The 19,178-nt window shown below is 53.6% G+C and overlaps 12 protein-coding genes across 12 annotated transcripts; 7 read left to right on the top strand and 5 right to left on the bottom strand.

Moving 5' to 3' along the window:
- Positions 1-19: 19 nt before the first annotated feature.
- Positions 20-2,315, bottom strand: BAUCODRAFT_32462 (uncharacterized protein). The gene has a single exon (XM_007676298.1). The coding sequence runs from the start codon at positions 1,969-1,971 to the stop codon at positions 112-114; it is 1,860 nt and encodes a 619-aa protein (XP_007674488.1). The 5' UTR covers positions 1,972-2,315; the 3' UTR covers positions 20-111.
- On the top strand, positions 2,256-3,890 carry BAUCODRAFT_32464 (uncharacterized protein). Its single transcript, XM_007676299.1, has 3 exons — positions 2,256-2,822; positions 2,883-3,631; positions 3,686-3,890. Exons 1-3 carry the CDS (start codon positions 2,645-2,647, stop codon positions 3,806-3,808), a joined length of 1,050 nt encoding a protein of 349 aa, XP_007674489.1. The 5' UTR covers positions 2,256-2,644; the 3' UTR covers positions 3,809-3,890.
- Positions 3,891-4,346: 456 nt separating this feature from the next.
- On the top strand, positions 4,347-5,988 carry BAUCODRAFT_426065 (uncharacterized protein). The gene is made up of 4 exons (XM_007676861.1): positions 4,347-4,458; positions 4,514-4,603; positions 4,657-4,684; positions 4,748-5,988. The coding sequence occupies exons 1-4, from the start codon at positions 4,428-4,430 to the stop codon at positions 5,712-5,714; spliced, it is 1,116 nt and encodes a 371-aa protein (XP_007675051.1). The 5' UTR covers positions 4,347-4,427; the 3' UTR covers positions 5,715-5,988.
- Position 5,989: 1 nt separating this feature from the next.
- Positions 5,990-6,633, bottom strand: BAUCODRAFT_426002 (uncharacterized protein). The gene has a single exon (XM_007676862.1). It carries the CDS (start codon positions 6,529-6,531, stop codon positions 6,046-6,048), a length of 486 nt encoding a protein of 161 aa, XP_007675052.1. The 5' UTR covers positions 6,532-6,633; the 3' UTR covers positions 5,990-6,045.
- A 211-nt stretch (positions 6,634-6,844) lies between these two features.
- Positions 6,845-7,514, top strand: BAUCODRAFT_32469 (uncharacterized protein). Its single transcript, XM_007676300.1, has one exon. It carries the CDS (start codon positions 7,010-7,012, stop codon positions 7,502-7,504), a length of 495 nt encoding a protein of 164 aa, XP_007674490.1. The 5' UTR covers positions 6,845-7,009; the 3' UTR covers positions 7,505-7,514.
- Positions 7,515-8,247: 733 nt separating this feature from the next.
- Positions 8,248-8,996, bottom strand: BAUCODRAFT_426098 (uncharacterized protein). The gene has a single exon (XM_007676863.1). It carries the CDS (start codon positions 8,843-8,845, stop codon positions 8,465-8,467), a length of 381 nt encoding a protein of 126 aa, XP_007675053.1. The 5' UTR covers positions 8,846-8,996; the 3' UTR covers positions 8,248-8,464.
- A 705-nt stretch (positions 8,997-9,701) lies between these two features.
- BAUCODRAFT_66656 (uncharacterized protein) lies at positions 9,702-10,496 on the top strand (the record flags this gene model as incomplete). The annotated part of the gene is made up of 3 exons (XM_007676424.1): positions 9,702-9,885; positions 10,116-10,174; positions 10,224-10,496. 3 exons carry the CDS (start codon positions 9,702-9,704, stop codon positions 10,494-10,496), a joined length of 516 nt encoding a protein of 171 aa, XP_007674614.1.
- A 731-nt stretch (positions 10,497-11,227) lies between these two features.
- Positions 11,228-13,929, top strand: BAUCODRAFT_426020 (uncharacterized protein). The gene is made up of 3 exons (XM_007676864.1): positions 11,228-12,789; positions 12,840-13,187; positions 13,241-13,929. The coding sequence occupies exons 1-3, from the start codon at positions 11,428-11,430 to the stop codon at positions 13,664-13,666; spliced, it is 2,136 nt and encodes a 711-aa protein (XP_007675054.1). The 5' UTR covers positions 11,228-11,427; the 3' UTR covers positions 13,667-13,929.
- Positions 13,930-14,429: 500 nt separating this feature from the next.
- Positions 14,430-14,815, top strand: BAUCODRAFT_121305 (uncharacterized protein; the record flags this gene model as incomplete). Its single annotated transcript, XM_007676865.1, has 2 exons — positions 14,430-14,686; positions 14,740-14,815. The coding sequence occupies 2 exons, from the start codon at positions 14,430-14,432 to the stop codon at positions 14,813-14,815; spliced, it is 333 nt and encodes a 110-aa protein (XP_007675055.1).
- Positions 14,816-14,966: 151 nt separating this feature from the next.
- On the bottom strand, positions 14,967-16,556 carry BAUCODRAFT_67574 (uncharacterized protein; the record flags this gene model as incomplete). Its single annotated transcript, XM_007676498.1, has 2 exons — positions 14,967-15,398; positions 15,435-16,556. 2 exons carry the CDS (start codon positions 16,554-16,556, stop codon positions 14,967-14,969), a joined length of 1,554 nt encoding a protein of 517 aa, XP_007674688.1.
- A 191-nt stretch (positions 16,557-16,747) lies between these two features.
- BAUCODRAFT_426119 (uncharacterized protein) lies at positions 16,748-17,029 on the top strand. The gene has a single exon (XM_007676866.1). The coding sequence runs from the start codon at positions 16,825-16,827 to the stop codon at positions 16,999-17,001; it is 177 nt and encodes a 58-aa protein (XP_007675056.1). The 5' UTR covers positions 16,748-16,824; the 3' UTR covers positions 17,002-17,029.
- A 343-nt stretch (positions 17,030-17,372) lies between these two features.
- On the bottom strand, positions 17,373-19,115 carry BAUCODRAFT_57745 (uncharacterized protein; the record flags this gene model as incomplete). The annotated part of the gene is made up of 2 exons (XM_007676370.1): positions 17,373-17,826; positions 17,899-19,115. Coding segments are annotated over 2 exons (1,671 nt in total), but the record flags the coding sequence as incomplete, so codon positions are not given.
- Between the last annotated feature and the right edge of the window lie 63 nt (positions 19,116-19,178).

The following is a 19,178-nucleotide window of genomic DNA, read 5'->3' on the forward strand; positions in this document are numbered from 1 at the left end:
GATGACATGGAGTATTTAGACAGTAAATGTGACATTCTCCTATAACGGTGATTATACTCCAGACTAAAATGATACATCGAACAGCCTATGCTACTTGCTACGCATAGATCATTACAGTATCGTTATGTCCTCAGACCGTGACCACTCCGTCCGCATGTAATCTCCAACCATAACGCTGTTGGCCTGCACATAACATTCGCAAAGTAGCATGAATGTTTTCGTACCGTTGCTTTCACGATTAAATGCGCGAAGCACAAAGGGCACGTCGCCGCCCAATAGCAAGACCACCGTATCGTTTTGGCGAATGCCGCGCGTGGCCATGCCGAAGAATCCTTTTGTTGTCTTGAAGAAGTCACGTCCGTAAGAGAGAGTAGGAGAGTGTAGCGCGGTGGCTGAATCGCTGGGTTCCAAGGGACCGTGCTCCTCAGAGAGTGTCATCGCCGGAGTCGCTTCGTATGTCTCCAGTATCGAATCGAAAATTAATGCAGACACTCGTAGCTGGTGCCGAGCAGTTGCAGCGTCGATAATCTCGAATGTCTCGCGCCTCTCGCCACCCGCACGATGATCTGAACGGATGCCTGCACTCCAATCATCCCTCGGTAACAGCGTTGCCAAGTTCGACTCTGTCTTACACCATAGTGGAGCCTGATACCAAGCGTAGGTCCAGTCCGGCACCCAAGATGGCAGGTTGTGGTGTTGGTGGAGGCGACCGGCACTGTACAGTATGCTCATAAGCTGCTGAGTACGCCGAGCTTCGTTGAGTCCATGCCAGCGGCTATAGTAATCATCGTAGAGAATGCTGTTGACGTAGTGGCACGCAATCTCAACGTAGAGTCGCTCGATGGAGGTCTTTCTATCAGGTATCTCGCCGTAGTAAGGGTGAGTCCTAAGCAGAGTGACACCGTAAAAAGCATACACTTTGTCGCGCACATCTGTGGCCTGGCTACTTTTGGCAAGTATGAGAAGTTGCATGATATCTGTGTGGAATAATCCTTTGCTTTGCGATGCGCTCATTTGTGTTATGATGGCTATACGTTGCCGCGGATTGCCGAGCAACGCTGTCTGCTTGTCGAAGCCTGCGCTCTGAGGCAGCTGCGTGTCTCTGATCAGTCTCACAAGGTTGTCCCAGGAGACTGTGCTGTCGCCGATGGCAACAACAGAGAAGTGAGACAATGCGACTTCGGGGATAACCCAGACTCTTTTGAACCACGGACGCTCCAGTAGCCTTTGTAGCGCGTCCTGAAGCTGCCTCTGGTTCATGATGCGATTGAGTGCTGACTTTGGACTATACCGGTCGTTTGGGGCATGCTGCCCTCGCGCCATCCTCCTGGCGTACTCGCACAGCTTCGCGCTTCGATCGCCAGCTTCACCTAACCACACAATCACTTCTTTTGCATTGCTGAAGATATACTTCATGATGGAGACCTGGTGCGCTCGCTCTTGGTAGTCGTCCTGGTTGATGCATATTTGATCAATCCAAATGTGAATGCCTATGGTTGGCTTTCGCACTTTCTGCAGGGCCATGAGGAGGTTTTTCGTAATCGGGAAACGGTACCCATCGCATAGTATAGCAGTCGTCCGCTCGACAGTCTCCCAGCAGTAAGAAAGACAAGCGTACTCGCGCTTAGGTCGCTTGGAAGACTCCCATATCAAGCGACACTCTACCGGCGATGTGCCAGTCCCGGGAAGAAGCAGGGCAAGCCTAAAAGCTTCGCCGTCCGCAGTGGTACGGTATTGGAAAGGTACGGCATAGTCCAGTACCTGATCACTTTGGCGTCGTCGCCTTTTGCGCTCTATCGCTCCAGTTTTGGGGAACCCAGAAAACGGGCGATGATCATATTGGAGCTCGTACTGATCGTATCCATTCGTTGCAAGGTCGAGGGACCGAAAGCCTAAGGAGAAGCGTGGATCCGTAGCCTCAGGCTCCTCGTAGTCCAGCGAGTCGCGAAGACGAGGCGAGACGCTCACCATACTGCTTCACTGGTCGTTCATGTGGAGTGGCGTATGCGTTCTGAGGCATGATACCGGCGCGGCCATTTTGCAGCACGTTGTGGGTTGAGACGATACAGTACATGTTGCCACAAGCCTCAGCCGCTACAGCGCTTTAAGAACTTATCTTGCACGCAGGTGGTCTGACTGTCTTGGAAAGACGCTTTGCACAGCCATTGAAGGAGATACACGGTCCGTGCACCTGCCCTCAGCCGCACACGATCCCGCTCCGACCGCCGAGGACATCTCCATTCCAGCCTGCACTCTTCCACATACCTGGTCATTGTCACGCAGGCGTGCAGGGTGTGTGGCAACCAAAGAATACCTTTGTGGAACACGAGTGGGTGTCACCGCATCAAGCCGCCAACCAACGGGCCCAAACCCACGGAAGATCGCAATGCTATCTGCCGTACCCCGCCGCTGAAGGTATGATGTAACGAGATGTCCTCAATGCCGCATTGAGAAGGTGGCCAGATCGCTGGGTTCAATATGAGATCAGCTCGGACTTATTAGACAAACACCGGCGGACAGTCGCGTGTTGACGCAGGTGGGCAGATTTTTCGTATTTTGCCTTCATTCGCACTTTCCTCGACAAATCTACACAGAAACATCCTCCATCAAGCAAATACACATCACACTCACGACAACGTCCAAGATGGCTGTGGAAAGCAAGTTCGATCCTAAGGATATGGTGTTCCGTCACCTGGGCCCTACTGGACTCAAGGTGTCGGTCCTGTCGCTTGGCGGCTGGCTCACATACGGTGGCACTCAAAAGGGCAACGTAGTCAAGGATTGTATGGAGGCGGCGTGGAACCACGGCATCAACTTCTTTGGTAAGTCGGAGCGGGCGACTATCGGTTCTGCACAGCGCGCCGATTAATATTTCCTTCCAGATACTGCCGAGGTATACTCCAACGGTCAGTGTGAGATCGAGATGGGCCAGGCATTCAAGGAGCTCGCATGGCCGAGGGATGAGTATGTGCTTTCGACCAAGGTGTTCTTCGGCACCGGCAGGAAGGAGCCCAACACTCGAGGGTTAAGCAGGAAGCATGTAGTCGAAGGTCTCAAGAGCAGTCTGCAGCGTCTTCAGCAGCCGTACGTTGATATCGTGCTCGCTCACCGACCTGACGTCGGCACGCCGATGAAGGAGATCGTTGAAGGCTTCACCCAGTGCATCCGCAACTTGAACCTTGCCTACTATTGGGGCACGAGCGAATGGAGCGCCGTCCAGATCATGGAGGCTACTCAAATCGCGGAGCGGTACAATCTTATCGCACCCATCGCGGAGCAGCCGCAATACAATGCCTTCCATCGTCAACGCTTCGAGGTCGAATACGCTCCGCTCTTCGAGCAGTTCCAGTACGGTACAACCATCTGGTCACCGCTCGCATCTGGCCTGCTTACGGGCAAGTACAATGATGGCATTCCCGAGGACAGCCGCTTCGCCACCAACAAGTCTTTCTTCGAGAGCACCATCAAGTCGCTACAGACTGAAGAGGGCAAGGCCAAGATTGCTAAGGTGCGCAAGCTTACTGAGATCGCCGAGAAGCTTGGCGGCAGTGTCGCCTCGTTGGCCCTCGCCTGGTGTGTCAAGAACGAGAACGTGAGCACGGTCATTCTCGGTGCCACCAAGGTGCAACAGGTCAGTCAAATCCGCAACAACAACCACTCGGCCTTTGCTAATATACTTTTACAGATTGAGGAGAACTGCAAAGCGCTTGGCTTACTTCCTAAACTGACGCCGGAATTAATGGAGGAGATCGAGAAAGTGCTTGACAACAAGCCCGCGCCCCCGCCGTCCTTCGGACGTCAGCGGTAAGCGTCTCCAGTGGTTACGATAAAGCTGGCAACGCCGCTAAACTCACCACCGTTTGAACAATACATGGAAAAGCGGCTCATGCTGTCAATAGACGCGCAGTGCCACGCCCGAAGCGAAGCAAGTTATGAATGGCTATGATTAGTGCGACAGGTACTCAACGAAAAGACATGTCCTGGAGGTTACACGACTTGCTGTTTTCATTGCTTCCCTTCTCTTTTCATGGCGGCAGTACATGTGTCAGACCAAGCCGGTCCGTCATATCTGCTACTGATACAGACGACCCTCGACGCTGGGTCTTTGTCCCGCATACCTAAACAACAACCCCGCCACTCCAGTACCATTACCCCGCATACAAACCATACCGGACTAAGGGCACCCTTCATGCGACGACCGACTACAGCAATGCATTACAAGCCAAGACGATCCTTATGTCGGACGCGTAGTCCCACGCGCAGATGCCAGGTGGGGCCACGTCTTACAAAACGATTTCAATGCTTTCCACTCAACTTCCGTTCTACGCGAACTATTCCTCTTCAGACTGTTATCTCGTCTAGGTGTGACCCTTCCTGAGCACGCTAACTACCACCGAGCGCGGCTAGGATTGACTTCGAAAACCACCATGCTAGCCGCTCGATACTACGGGAAAGAAGGTTGGTGACGCCACTCGGATGCCGCAACCACGTTGATCCGCTGAGCACGATGCAGATGTTCGCATCGTCAACGATATTCAGCGACCGAAATGCGGCGCAGGGCAGGTGAAGGTTGAACCTGCATTCGTCGGCATTTGCGGAACAGGTAAGATTCGTCGGTCAGGTCGATGGCTAATGTTAAGCTAAAGTTTGAGCTAGATCTACATGAGTTTATGGGAGGTCCGAAGTAAGATCTGAACAGAGTTGATTATGGCGAACTCGGATTTCGCTTGCTCACTTCTCATTGTAGCTTCTCCCCAACATCTCCCCATCCTATCACAAAAGAAGCGATACCCATCACCATCGGGCATGAGTTCTCCGGCACCATCAAGGAGCTGGGGAGCGGTCTTGAGCATTCAGGCTTGAAGATTGGTCAGAGATTGGCCGTCCAACCCACAATCTACTGCGCACAATGCGGTGCTTGTTCAGTCGGAGCGGAGAATGCTTGTCTCAACGGCGGCTTCATTGGTCTGTCCGGTGGCGGTGGTGGCATTAGCGAAGAGGTGGTGGTGCCTGCCGAAGCATGCCTACCACTGCCCGACAATGTTGGGCTCGACATCGGCGCCCTTGTGGAGCCACTCGCAGTTGCCTGGCATGCCGTCGACGCTTCGCCAATCGCAGAGATTAAGGAGCCGAAATGCGTGGTTTTCGGTGGTGGACCGATCGGTCTGGCAGTCGTGCAAGTACTGCGTGCAAGAGGGGCCAAGCTTATCATCTGCGTGGAGGTCGCTAAGAGACGTCAAGAATTTGCAAGTGAGTTCGGCGCGGACCACGTACTGGATCCGACGAAGCATGATGTTGTCTCTACTGCGTTGGAGTTGTGCGGTGGAATGCATCCTCCAGATCTCGCCTTCGACTGCGCCGGCGTCCCGCAATCTCTGGAAACCGCATGCAAAGTCATAAGAAGCCGTGGAACAGTCGTCAACGTCGCTATATGGGAGCATGCGATAAGTTTCAATCCGAACTGGCTCGTTTTCCGCGAGGCCAACTACAAAGCTGTCCTTGGATATCAGAGAAAAGACTTCAAGGGTGTCATCGAGGCGCTCGGCGAAGGCAAGATCAAGCCGGCGAAAATGATCACCAGTCGAATACAGATGGACAAGCTCGTGGACGATGGATACTGGGCGTTGATCAAAGAGAAGGATAAGCATGTTAAGATACTGGTTGATGTCAAGGCCGGTGTCTCCGATCCAGCAAGCATTGTCAAGTCAACGTGAAGCTGGTCCCGCTTGTGCAACTATACATTCTTGGACGTTCCTAGCCCTTTTGTGCGATCGTCCTCAGGCTTGTGTCGGAGATATTCGAGGATCTGGGCGATAGTGAGATGCTCATCCCCATATAAAGAAACTACCAACAGCGTCAGGGCTCATATTGGGTCATCTCACTGTTTAGCATCTAAGCGCGGCCCAGGTATGTCCGCCGTATTGAGACACATGCTCGTCCACGCCATTAAAGACACCGTGTGTGTGAGGCCGGCAGCCCCTACAGAACGGAAAGCTCATTTGTTAGCGATGCTTCGCTCATGCAATTAAGGCGCATGATGTTTTACTACGCACCTTCCTGACCAAACTGCCTCACACAAGCGTCCCAAAGATCCTGTGGCAAAGCTCCGCGGACCTCAAGAAGTTGGCGAGTCACATCGTATGCCAGACTACAACCTTTATTCAAGTCATCTGGTTTCTGACCCGAAGCAATAGCGTCAGCTTGGCTTTGAGTGAGTAGGCCAAGCTTGACAGGCATCGCCGAATGGGCGTAGGTCGCGAAATCACAGCGGAAGAACGTCGTGCATGCCAAGCTTGCAGTCTCTCTAGCATCTGCTGGAAGACTCGGTAGACCCTCGACGGCTTGCAACATGTCTACCGAAAGCCTGCCAATCTGCGGAGCAAGTACTAGGAATGGTAGGAACACCCTGCCTGCACGTTCTGCCGCGCCTGGATGTGAGCTTTGGCCTACTATCTCCATGAAGTGATCGTGCATCTCCTGCTGGTCAGGACGGAGCTCACTCCGTGGCTTTGAGGGTATGCGTGTCGACATTGCTTGGTTGTATAGAAGGTTACCAGTTTGATGATTCGGAAAGTGTGAAATCACGGCTCACGCGGCACAATCCAAATTGAAAATCAGTAGGTTGTGTAGGCAGGGTACTGTATATATAGTGAGCTCAGAAGTCAGATCGTCGTGGGGGCGGACCCGCAGTCTTTGCGCCTCATCTCGCCTGTCCTGCGCCTACAAATGGCCATGCAAGCGCCGTAGAACATCCTCAGCTCGCCATAGCGTGGGTTAGCGCATCCGATCATTACAACCCTAGGTGATAGTAGAGGCGACATGAGAAGTGCGCGGAAGGTTCGTGACTTCCTATTCGAGTACCGCGGCTAAATACAGGCCGTCCAGCGACAGCTCCGAGCTCGCTACGCAGCGATGCATGTCGGCAAGATAAGGGAATCTTCTGCTGATCTCTCTCCCTCATCATTATCCGCTAACAATATCGACACGTCTTCACGAGCACTTGTTAAGCATGGCGTCTCCCGCGCATGTCGCGTCGTCAGCCATACTCCTACCACCCCTCGACGGGCATGAGCGTAAAATCCATCTACGCTCAGCTGGTCCATCTGACTCCGCTGCAAAGCCGACCATCGTCATCGTGCCCGGTCTAGGTAGCTCTTGTTTAAGCTTCACTTTCCTTCAGGAGAGCTTGGCACAGGCCGGAATCCGCTCGTTCACGTATGATCGACCCGGCAACGGTCGCTCGTCGCCATTACCAGAGTGTTCTGGGGACGGTCATGTTGCAGGCAAGAAGCCGAAGCCGCGGAATGCAACGCAGATGGCAGCCGAGATGAACGAGGTGCTTCAAGCTGCACAAGTCTTGCCACCGTACGTGTTGATGACGCATTCTTACGGCGGCGTCATCGCTTGGGAGTATGTTGCTGCGTATGTCGAGAATGTCGTAGGTCTTATCTTTCTGGATGCGAACTCGGCTCGCTCAGCTGAGCGATCAGTCATGGGTACGTAAACTCCTGGCCATACGCCATACTCTCCAGCCAAGATCTCGCTGACACACCCGGTCGACACCTTCAGATCCAGACTTGGAATGTCTGAGCGAAGGCATCGAAGACCCGGCTAGGTATGAGTATGAGGAGATCGTAGGGCTGAACGCCGCGAACAGATTGCCGGCGGATTTGTGGGATGAGTGCAAAGGGAAGCGTGGCCCACCGGAAGGTTGGCCGCAAGGTCGCCGCAATGGAGTGTTTGCTGAAGCACAGGCATACTTCGAGAGCTGTCCCGCGCTCAAGCGGCATAGCCTGCTCCAAACGCACCCGTTAGGCCTCTACCCGGTCACTGTTATTAAGGGAGTCAGCGAACGTGACATTCGTCGCATGATCGCGGCCGCTGAAAAGCTCGGAGGGGGGACGAAAGAGGAGCGCGATGATCTGAGTAGGAAGCTGGACGGGGCAGATGCGCTTGAGGAAGAGATGCAAAGAGACCATCTGCTACTGACCAAGAATGGCACGAGAAGGTTCGTAAACGCTTCCGAGAGTGGGCACTGGATCCATGTGACGCAGCCTGAGCTTGTTGTTGAGGAAGTCAAGAAGATGATTGATGAGCTGAAAGGGAGCGGCCTGGTTGTCTGACAGCTTTCCTATCGGGTCTTCGTAAGTACCGGTACTTAGAAGAGTAGCGCGGAGTTTCCCAGGTTCGGGCACCTGATCACAAGCATACCAGTAAGTCTGTATTCCGAAACTGTCCAAACCACACAAGGGTGGAACCCATCCCGCATCGTCCAGCGTGGTTCAAAATAATTATCTGACACTATCCTCTGACTCCGCCCCCTTGCAGAAGTCGCCGATGTATGGATGCTCGGCGATTCACAACGTCCGGCGACGGCACGGCTGATAGCGAGTACGAGCGTCATGGTTCCCGGCCAGCGCTACTGGCTGAAGACCGATGTATGTCGAGTTGCTCGGTGTGTAGACTAGGCCCGCCGAGCTTCCACCAGATGACGTCTTTGTACGTACGGCGTCTTCCTTAGTGATTCCGTTAAACTGCGCGCCCACAAGAAATGCTTCGTATGCAAACTTGTCCTCCATCCAGCGACGCAGCATGTGGTCGCGTTCGGTAAGACGTGGTTTGTTAGGTTCGTCTTGCATCGTATGGGAGACCGGGGTCCCCTTATGCAGTGGCGATAGAGCGGATCTCTCGCTGTGCAGAAGAGGCATAACTTGCAGATACAAGCTATGATGGAGAAGAGATATGTTGACACTATGAGGTTATGCAGCCGCAATGACAGACGATACTGAAGGACCTTCGCTCTTCGTCGCATCGCAGCAAGTGGCAGCGTACGCATCTTATACATGTCTCGCTGGGCGTGCTCGCCGTCGCAACGTACACCAGCAAGCCGCCATCGCAGCGCTGTGGACCAGTAGCATGAGGGTAAACTCCACGATCAGTACGAAAGCTTTCAACTGGGCGCTATGCACGGCGTTCCTCTTCGCTCAGCTATCTTCGTAGACTCCCGTCATAGGCCAGGCACGCTGTAAGCGCACGACAAGGGGAGATAGCACCAGGCACGCGCTCGCTGCAACCAAGCTGCGCATGGCGGTGGTGTTGTAGATGTCGCTCTGTGGACCCCTCCTTCACAAACGTGGAGTTCGGGGTCTATATTTGAGTCGGCTGAATCTGGACGGAAGAGGATACCATTGGTCGCAGCAACCACATGCGTCCTTCTGCCGAGCTTCGCGCCGCAGAACCGATAAGCGGATTTTCCGCCCTCGCCATCATCATCGCCCGCACGTGGTGAGCTGTACAGTGGTCGAAGGTCGCGGAAGGGCTCGGGAGGTTGACTGTTGCGTGCATAAAGTGGTTGTGGTCATGTCTCGCTCCAAGACTTAGCGTCATCGAACAAGCCCGGTGGCGTTTCCGCCTCGAAACCGCCCTAGGTTCTGTCCGGAACTGCATGTGCCTGGAACAGCGTTTAGAAACCGCTATGGATGGCTACTCCGGAGGACTGGCGTTACCCCAATGAGGAGACTACTCTGGGGTACGTGTCTATTACACAGATAGTAGTGGTTGTTCGCAAAGCTCTGACGGGCCCAATAGCGCCCACCGTCACCGTGCATTTGGCTTAGAGACAGACTGTCGAAGAGCACAAAAGGTGACATTCGTATTGTGCCTTTCTTCGCCCTGCTCCATTCATCCTTGACCCGGTCGCTATGGGACTGCTTCGCACGAGCTTATTCGTTGGACTTCTCGTCCCCGCTTTTGTACGATCGCAAGGTCTTAATATCAGCGCCATCGGCACGTCAAACAACGTGTCTACGTTGGAGTGCTGGAATCTTGCTGCTCCTGCGTACATTGCAGCTGGCGCGAGCAATTACCCTATTGGCGACTCACAAGGTGAGTGACGCAAACCGTGCCCCACTTCCTAACTGCGTGGAACAATCATACCATGTTATGGGTGTTCGAGCATTGTCTCCTCCTTCGCGTTGTTACGAATTGTCGGATTTTGCCCACTCTGTCTCAAATGCCTACAACAGATCATGTCTCTTGCCACAATACTCGCGAGAGCCACTTTATAGATCTGGCAACTCAGGCGGCAATGATCGTTGATACTGATCTTGACTCAGGTAATTTTGTCGGTGTTATACCTCCTACAACTTATATTGGGCAGGCATTCGCACGCCAAGTAGAAGCCACCTCCATCATGGTAACATACAAACGCTGATGCGGTCTAGGTTCAATACTCCATCTTCCTTTCCGGTCTTGCCTACATTACAGTACCGGAGGGTTGCGGCAACAGCAGTACGAGTCAAGCATATTTTCACACAGGTGATATCTTGATTGCTACTGATATGCACAATGTCTCAAGCTCCGGCCACTTCATAGAGTTTCCGAGCGCGGCAGACACTGTCATTGCCCAATTTCCGGTAGCTGGCAACTCAGTGCCGGCACATACTGTACTCCATGCGGGAAGGTGCTCGAAGATTGACGTGGCCGCAGCAACCTAGGACGCTTCGGACGAACGTAATTCGTAGAACGCGCGAGCTTGCACCTGGGTTATGGGCTGTATTGTCGCAGGAGGCAGACATATAGCGAGGCGTAGATGTTTCGACAACGCACGCCGAATAGTCTGCGTCGCATGCACTGCCTATGGGCGAGGAGGGGCGTGCTGTGATAACGCCAAACCAGTAACTCCAGCCCTTGGCAAGTTATGTAGCCGTTAAAGCGCGTACTTTGCGCGCTGTCGGTTTGTCTGAAAGAACCTTGCAATCACGGGCGAGACGCGACGGCACAAGCCACTTTCGCCCCGCCGCCAGTCCCCCATGTTAATGCATTTAGACGAGACAGCTAGTGCCGACCGGGAAACAACGTCGGCCTACTCCGGCAGCTTGCGACGCCTTGAGTTCCAGAGCTGCAGCTCGCCCAATCACCGTGGCTTGATACGAGCCGCGAGCGAATGGCTCTCACCGGAGCCTCATATCATGTGCCATCTGCAGTCCAATGCAGCATCCACGTGTGGTTCGTGGTTGGACGTCTGAACAGTCAGCTCCATCTTCCATATCAGTGCTAAGATGCAGCTTTCCACACTCAGCCTCACACAACCTCACCTGGCCACGGAGCTATGGTAAAGAGCTTCCTACTTCTTCTCCTCACCATGTGCACATTTTCTCCTCGTCTCTTCGACGAGTTTCTTGACGCCTCCGTTGGCTGACAAGCCAAGCGCACTCAAAGCGCCGGCGCAGCGTATTTACCAGAGGTACTACTCGCGATGAGGAATAATTGTTGCTGCAGACGGTAGCAGCTCTAGGATCTTGACCTCATACGGACCTCCTAAGCGGATCAACACCAAGGTCCCTTCCACCAAGGACGATCAATTGACGGAGGGTTCAGACGGGCCAAGGTCTTAGCGGCAACAGTATCGGGCATCCTCTATTTGCCATGCCATCGCACGTCATGTACGATATCGGATTGGACGACTGGTGGCTCCATCATGAATCTTTCTATGCTGTGGACACGGCTTGCCTTAGCATGGCCTCTGCCAGCGGAGGTCACAGTGACGGTCCCACAAGCCATACCAGCAGTGGGACGTCTGACTGGTTCTTGCCTAGCGGACCAGGCGACCTGCCAGAGCTTCAATTGCCAGAAGACTTCAGTTCCGGCACGTTAAGTGCTGACGAACCTTCAGAGGATTTTCCAGATGGTAACTTTCAGCTTGAAGAGCCTTGGTTGGATCCGCTCTCAACGTACACTCTGTCAGCGTCAGCCGGCGCCGATGCATGCTTTGCTGACACGACTGACACTGGATTTGATGCGTTACTGCAGGCTAGCTGCACGACCAACCCTGCAGACCTCCTGCTCGTTCCACCGGCCTATAACGAAGAGGCAGCGACTTTTCAGCATGCCGAGCTCTCATTTGAGCAGCCCCCATCGTTGTTCGATCACATCCACTCAGGCGTATCTGGGGATATCACACAATATCTGCCGCCCATGCCACCCTTGCCGCTCAGTTGGTACCCGACAATGTCGGCTTTTGGTGATGCCCAGGCGTTCCATTCTGGAGCCGGTCTGGCACTCGTATCAGAGAACCCCGAATACCGTCCTGTCAACGCGAAGCTGTCCGATCATTCGGAGCTCATTCGTGTGAATGTCAGTGCAACGAAGCCTATTGCGAGCCCAAGCGCCGCGGCTAACACCGCATCGCGTCCGAAGAAACGACGCCGGGAGTCGGACGCTACGGAGACTGCTCAGAGCTTGCAGATCTCGTCAAGCTTGGCATTTCGAGCGGTTGCGGTGCCTTCTGCACAGTTTGCCATCCTCAGCGGCGCACCTTGCATCAAGTGCTGGATGTCACGAAAGCAGTGTAGCGGAGGACGTCGCTGCTATGCTTGCGTCAAGGCTAAACCGGAGATCCCGGAGCACTTGTGCATCAAAGCAAGGCTTACCGACTTGGCTGTCTTCAGTCGGTTTAAGGAGCCAGATTACCGCGCGAGGTTGTTGCTGCACGTTCCGCACAGGTCGTTGACCATTAAGAAAGCACGAGTGCAGCACTTTCGTGCAGGGCCGACACTCGATATCGAGTGCTGCCACTTCAAATCGACGTCGAAGGAGCAACTGCAGGTTCACTGGAAGGACAGAAATGGGTGGAGGGTAATGGAAACAACAGCATATGCACTGAAAGACATCAAGGCCGTCGACGTCCAGCCTTACGTGCGCGAACATATCACCCTCTTCTGCAAAACGATGGACGACATCCCATCTCAGCTGCACTATATCTTCAAGCTGGCTATGAAGTATCACAAGGTACGTGGCTGAGTCATCTGCCGGGTCGAGTCTCAACTAAGTGTCTCCAGAATGCTCTCGTAGATGGTGCCCTCAGAATCTGGTCCGCAAGCCGCCTTCTCATCCAAGGGTGGGAGATGAGTGGCCCTGAGATGCTCGGCATGACCGTCATGAAGAATCCGCGCTCTCCGCTTTTGGGATCTGTAACCGCTCCACGAATACTTCAAAACCAGCTCGACTCGCTGTTGGAGCTTTACATCACACAATGCGAGCGTGCACTCTTAGAAGGTCTTGAGCAATCCATGAAGAAGCGCCAGCGCAGTGACTGGATACCGATCTTTCTGGCGATTACCATTCTACTGCACGCACTTGAGCGGGACACGTGGAGACTGCTATACTGGTTGAAGCATGAGCCTGCGGTATGACTTCGCTAGCAGCGTATGAAGAGATAGTCATTAACATTGATCGACAGGCAAATAAGTGGCGGCACCCTTTGGCGCCTTTGCTTCTGGTGGAGAGAGCCACAGTGTTCGCCAATGTGCTGGTGGCGCATTTCGGCATTGCGGGTCAAGGCAGCTTGCCGCTACAACTCGACTGGACTCAGCCCCACATTATCGCGAATGTTGGTGGCGACCCCGATATTGTGGACGCCATGAAGCAACTGCAGCTGTGTTCGCGCAGCCTTCGTAAGTCGTACACCTTGGGGCGGAGAAGGTGCCTTGTACTGACTGTCTTCCATCGTTGTAGAGCTCACTCCATTCGTGCGAGGACGCGACAGCTACGACGAACAGAAAGTCAGCAGCATCGATCTGTCACTGAGTGCCAGATGCTTGGACTATCGCGCCGAAGAGATTACCGAGCTGGAGCACTTCGTGAACTTCTAGAGTTTGCAAGGTAGCCGTTAATGTATAATCACGATGGAGAGATAACAATGTGAGGGTGGTTGTATTGCGGAGCGCGTCAATCTGCACGATACCCATCTGTTTCGAATAAGAGTGTTCGTTGCTTTCGCCGTGATACGCTCTTTCTCATTACCTCCAAAGATAGTCTGCCCTTGGACAACACTTGAAGACCGATGAGCCTGAGTGAAGCTGAAGTGGTCTGAATCCTTCCGCTCGGCTCGGCACCGAGCGGCGTAACATTCTCTCCGCGACAAGAGTTGGAACACCGTCGTACAACCTTCACGATCATCAGCCCTGCCAGTTGATGGTGGGCAAGGAGCCATTCCAAGGAGGCAATTCGTCGGGTCATTGGGAAGGGAAATGATCGCCTACCTGAAGGATCCAGCGCTGCCTGCTGGACCACAGCAACAACGGTAAGACAAGGCATATATGTAGGACGCTGCCAGCACCTATTGACCATTTCCCACCACTTTAACTCCCACATACGCTGCCTTCGCTGCCGCTACCACAACACCAACAAGATGCCGACCAACAAGAGCGTCACTGAAGCTCTGGCGAAGCTTTCGCGGGGAGGCGCAAAGCTAGGCTTGACAATTAATGGCAAAGCCATCGAACCCGGACAGTACATATCCAAGGCCGGTAAGTGAACCAGCTGAAAGTCGATGACGCCTTTCCACTGACGGCCTTGCAGATGCGCAATCACTACCTGAGGTCTCATACCCTGGCGGAAGTGGCAAATATGTTGTTGTAGGCCTTGATATGGATGCGCCATTTCCTTCCTTCCGACTCCTCGGGCCCATCTTACATTGGGTGCAGCCTGGTTTCCAGTCTAACTCTGCTGGTACACTCACCGCTGGGAGTACACCTTTCGTCGCCAATTACATTGGCCCGGCTCCACCACCGTTCAGTGGGCCTCATCGCTATGCCTTCCTCCTGTATAGAGAGCCCGAAGGCTTCGATGGCAGTCGTTATGCTCCCCCAGACGGACAGCCACTCCCGAACACGCAGCGCATGAGGTATGCTGCGGCCTGCTACAGAGAGAACTTGCACTGATTGGAGTCCATTCTAGGTACGATTTGGACGCCTTCGAGCAAGAAGCCAAGCTCGGGCCGATTGTCGCCTGCAACTACTTTACAAGTAATTGAGTAGCAGTAGGTTCATTCAATGGCTTTAGATTATGTTTGGTGTGAATTCCAGCATCGTGGACGTGGCAGCGTACTGGTCGTTTCCGTAATGCCGTGCTCAGCTCATTGCTAGGAAGACCGCAGCCAGCATCTTATCTCTGCGATCGATACATCAAACGTCGACACTCTGCCCATGATTGATCGCCAGAAAGCACGCCGTCTTACCCGCGCTTCTCGACGCCCCAAGCTCCCTTGCGAATTGAACTTTGTGCGCAACACAAGCCCACTCCAACTGCCCAAGAGTCTTCAGGACCTCTTCAGGTTCGGCCCACGTACCCCAATGCATTGCGATCGCTACAGGGCTTGCTTCTGCTGCGCTCTGCTTCTTGGTCATCAAACGTAATACACGCACTGCATCCCAAGGTGGCATATGATTATGCGCAGTCACTCCTGGAGTATGCCGTGGCACCGGATTTGTGGCGTCCGGCATGAAGGTAAGGCTCCTGACAAAGTCATGTGTCGCGCCTACGGAGACAGGCATAAGAAGCAAGTGCGGCGAGCCGAGTCGATCAGCAATCTCCTCGAATCCCGGACACGCTGGGTACTGTGAATTTGTTGAGTCAACGTCAATGTCTCCAACGTCGTAGCTCTGCAGGTTTTCCGCTGCAGAGGGAGGCGGTGGAGGCCAACCTGGAGAGTCGTGGAACTGGTAGCCAGTGTCGCCGGCAAAGAATATGCGATAAGGTTGCGAGGCCGCCTTTGTACCAGGATGTTCAAGATACCAAGATGACCATAATGTTTCATTGGAATCGAAGCCTCTACCAGAATTATGCTGCGCAGGTGTGCACGTCAATCTGATAGCAGATTCGTAAACCTCGCCCCGGTCATGAGAGGAGCTCGTGAGCGATGCGGCGTCCCACCAGTCAAGCTCCGTTACGCGATCTTCGCTGATCCCACAGTTGATGATCCACTGACGGTTCGCCAGAGGCACGACGAAACGCAGATGCTGCTTGTTGCGCTCCCAAACCTTGAGGACCGTATCATAGTCCAGGTGATCATAGTGGTTGTGGCTGATAACGAAGACATCGATCTCCGGTAGGTCTTCCACAGCACAAGGAGGAGGGTAGGAGCGAAGAGGACCGGCAAGCTGGGACGGAGAGCAGCGCATGGAAAATATCGGATCGAACAATAGTCGCACTGGCTTGGCGCCCTGCTTTAGCGGCGGTAGCTGTATCAGAACACCAGCATGGCCTAGCCACGTTACCCTTGCCCGATGCTTCTGACTGTCGAATGTGAAGTCAGGCTTTACAATACGGAGTAAAGCCGCGGCTTGTTTCTCCCTCGAGTTGAGGATATTTTCGATATCATTGGACGGTGCATCTAGAGCACGCTTTGCACCAAGATCGATGCAAGGGTCTTTGTCGAGTCCCCACTGGAGTGATCTCCAGACTTCTCCATGCGTCGGCTGGTGCCAGCTTTGCCATGGGTTCCGGAAGCCTGTAATGTTCTCGGCAGTGGAGCGCGATGTTAGCGGCTCGTCATGGTTCACGGATTTCCCACCTTCGCTGATCGTACTACTGCTGGTAATTCGCCCTGCAAATGGCCTTCTGCCATCTTTCCGGGTACGACTCTCGCCAGACGCTGATGTTTTCCAAGGAAGATAGGATGTCCATGCCGTACCAGGCTTTGTGTCGGCTAGAATATGATGTTCTGGCCGTTCAGAGTAATGATGGCGCACCACTTGTATTTCTAGGGGTGGCATGATTCGCCACCTGCCAACACGATGAGATTCGCAGGAGAATTCGACAAGATGGAAGACATCAGACTTGCTAAGTTCCAACCAAACGACTAACTATTGCACTGGCGCTGGTTGCTTCTTGTACGTGTACGTAGTACTGCGGCGTAGGAGACCGGAAAAACTATCCCCCGAAAACGGCTATATCAGATGAATTTGCCTGAGATGGACGTAGCAGAGTCTAAATTTTGGGTTGGGGGCAAGTGTGAGATAAAATATGCATGGATGAATATGTATGTGGTGCCGCAATACTGTATCAACGCTGCTGTGTGATCGTACACGCCCGCTAGGTGTACGCTGTAATGTCAAGGCGCTGTCAACGCCGTCGCTGTGCCACGCAAAAATGAACTCTACCTTTTTGCCTTTCTTCGCTCGGCAAGTAAGTGTTGGAAATTCTGAGGGGCTGATGTGAGCAATCCCAAAACTGGACAGTCTTTATCGTCACAGAGGGCTGATAGCGGTGGGAATTTACTGATACCCCATCGGCATCTGCATCTGATTCTGCCACTGAGTGTTGAATACGAAAGGCCACGGCCAAGCATCGCTTTGCACAAGATCTTGAGGGAGCTGAAATTCGTCGAGCGGTATATCAGCGTTCATCATGCCGTAGATGTTGCCTTGGTCGAGCTGCTGTTGTGGCGGCATATGCATGCCGCCGTTGGAGACAGCGTTCGGTAGCATGGATTGCTGGTGCGTTTGCTGCTGCTGCTGCTGACTCTGCTGCTGATCCTGTCGTTGTTGGTTTTGTTGCCGTTGCTGTTGTGGCACAGAGGTCACGAGGCGCCGTTGGACCTCCATGTACCCGTCAATCTTCTCGATCTGCTTACGAAGCTCGCCGCTCGCTCCAGCGGTAGGCTGGAGGGCGCTCTCGACGTTCTGCAAAAGGTCGGCCATCGATACCAGCAAGCTCCGAACACGGCTATAAGTTTCCTCACAAAGTACACTTCCCATGACCGATGACAGTATTCTTCCAATACTTCCGAGGTGGTGAATAAGCGGTATGCTAATGGCGCGGAGATGGTGCTGGGCAATTTCATGGTATGTTGCCAGGAATTGCTCGGCAATGCAGCACTTCTGATTGACATTTTGCTGGGAGTTTGTCGAGAACACCGTCATGCGCACAAGCTGAAGAGTCACCTGAATATTTGCAGCCTGAGAACCTATGAGGTTCTGCCTCCTGTCTCCTGAGAGAGGTAAGTCATAGGCCTTGAAAATCTGCGGGAGCTCGTGATAGATCCTAGGAGGGAAAGGTGTAACCATTAGCGACGTCTGAGATAGGGAGAAGGCTCTGTGGCCTTCAATCACGCACCGAATCACGTTATCCATAATCTGCTCTTCTGGTATGCCATCTACAATCAGCAGCCGCGTTATAGACATGCGATCATCTCGAACGTCCCGGATCCCTCTCATGCGCTTTATGGTCAGCTCCAGGATGCGGTACAAATCTGTCACAAAATTGAAGCCGTGTAACCAGTTGTTCTCATTCAGTGGGTATGCAGCGGTACCTTCTGTGGTCAAATCTTCGTCGTCGATTTCGTACGGATATCTGACGTTAGATAGCGTCTCTTGTGACTTCATGATGGAGTCAAAGACAACAGAAATGAAGACATCAAGACAATACATGGACCAGAAAAGTCGCCGCCGTTCTTCCCTCTCAACCGGCGAAATGCCACCTGGCCAGCGATCCTCGTCGTGGAAATGCATCATGGCGCAGAGCGTCGTGTACGTGCCGACATGCTGATGCATTGCACCGACCGAGCCATATTGCATAGCCGTCATTGTCAGTAGTCCGTAGGCACGGAGACAGTCCAGACTCTTGGCTTGTTTCAGGTCTCTGTCAATGATGTTCTCCGCAGCCGCAAAGAAGATCTCAGACAACTTCTCCGGGGTGTCGGTATGGGTAAAGCGGCCTTCGGCGGCACCGTCTCTGGCTCTGGACGCTGCAAAGGCGCAAGCAGCCATCACCGAGGCGAGGAATCCAGGGTCTGTTAGATACTCGCGTCGCTTAACTCGCTCCCATAATGTAGGCCCATGGAAGAAGGGCGCAAATGGATACAGAACCTCCATGAAGATCTCGAGGTATCTCTCGATGGTCGGGCCGCTAGCAAGCGCGAATGCCCTCCACGCTACTCCAGTCGCGTCTGCTGGCTTCCCAGCTCGAACGAGTCCATAGGCACCAGTGTAGTCCGGGACATTGCCAGGAGTAATGATCATTTCCGTGGCTGGCCGTGAGACGCTTTTGTTTCCAGGGTCGCCATCCGAGGTTGGTGTCGTATTGGTACTGGCTCGATGATTTTCTGTACCGACTATTGGTGAAACGTTTGCGCCTGTCGACTTCCGTCGCCGCTTCGAGGGCCGATTGTACGTGCAGTCAACACCAAAGTCAAAGCAGTTCTGGCAGTGACTCTTGGGGCTCTCATTGCTTGGCCGACAACGGATGCTTCGACGATGACAAAGATCGCATGCTTGAGATATTCGTTGCACTTTCTTTGGCTTGACTGCCGGCGCTCCGTCGTCGTCAGACATTGCTACGGGCTGTAGCTTCGCTTAGTCTGCTGGCTGTTAAGGGTTCGTACGTCGGCTTGCAGC

Source organism: Baudoinia panamericana (genome assembly GCF_000338955.1).
Source record: "Baudoinia panamericana UAMH 10762 unplaced genomic scaffold BAUCOscaffold_4, whole genome shotgun sequence".
NCBI lineage: Eukaryota > Fungi > Ascomycota > Dothideomycetes > Mycosphaerellales > Teratosphaeriaceae > Baudoinia > Baudoinia panamericana.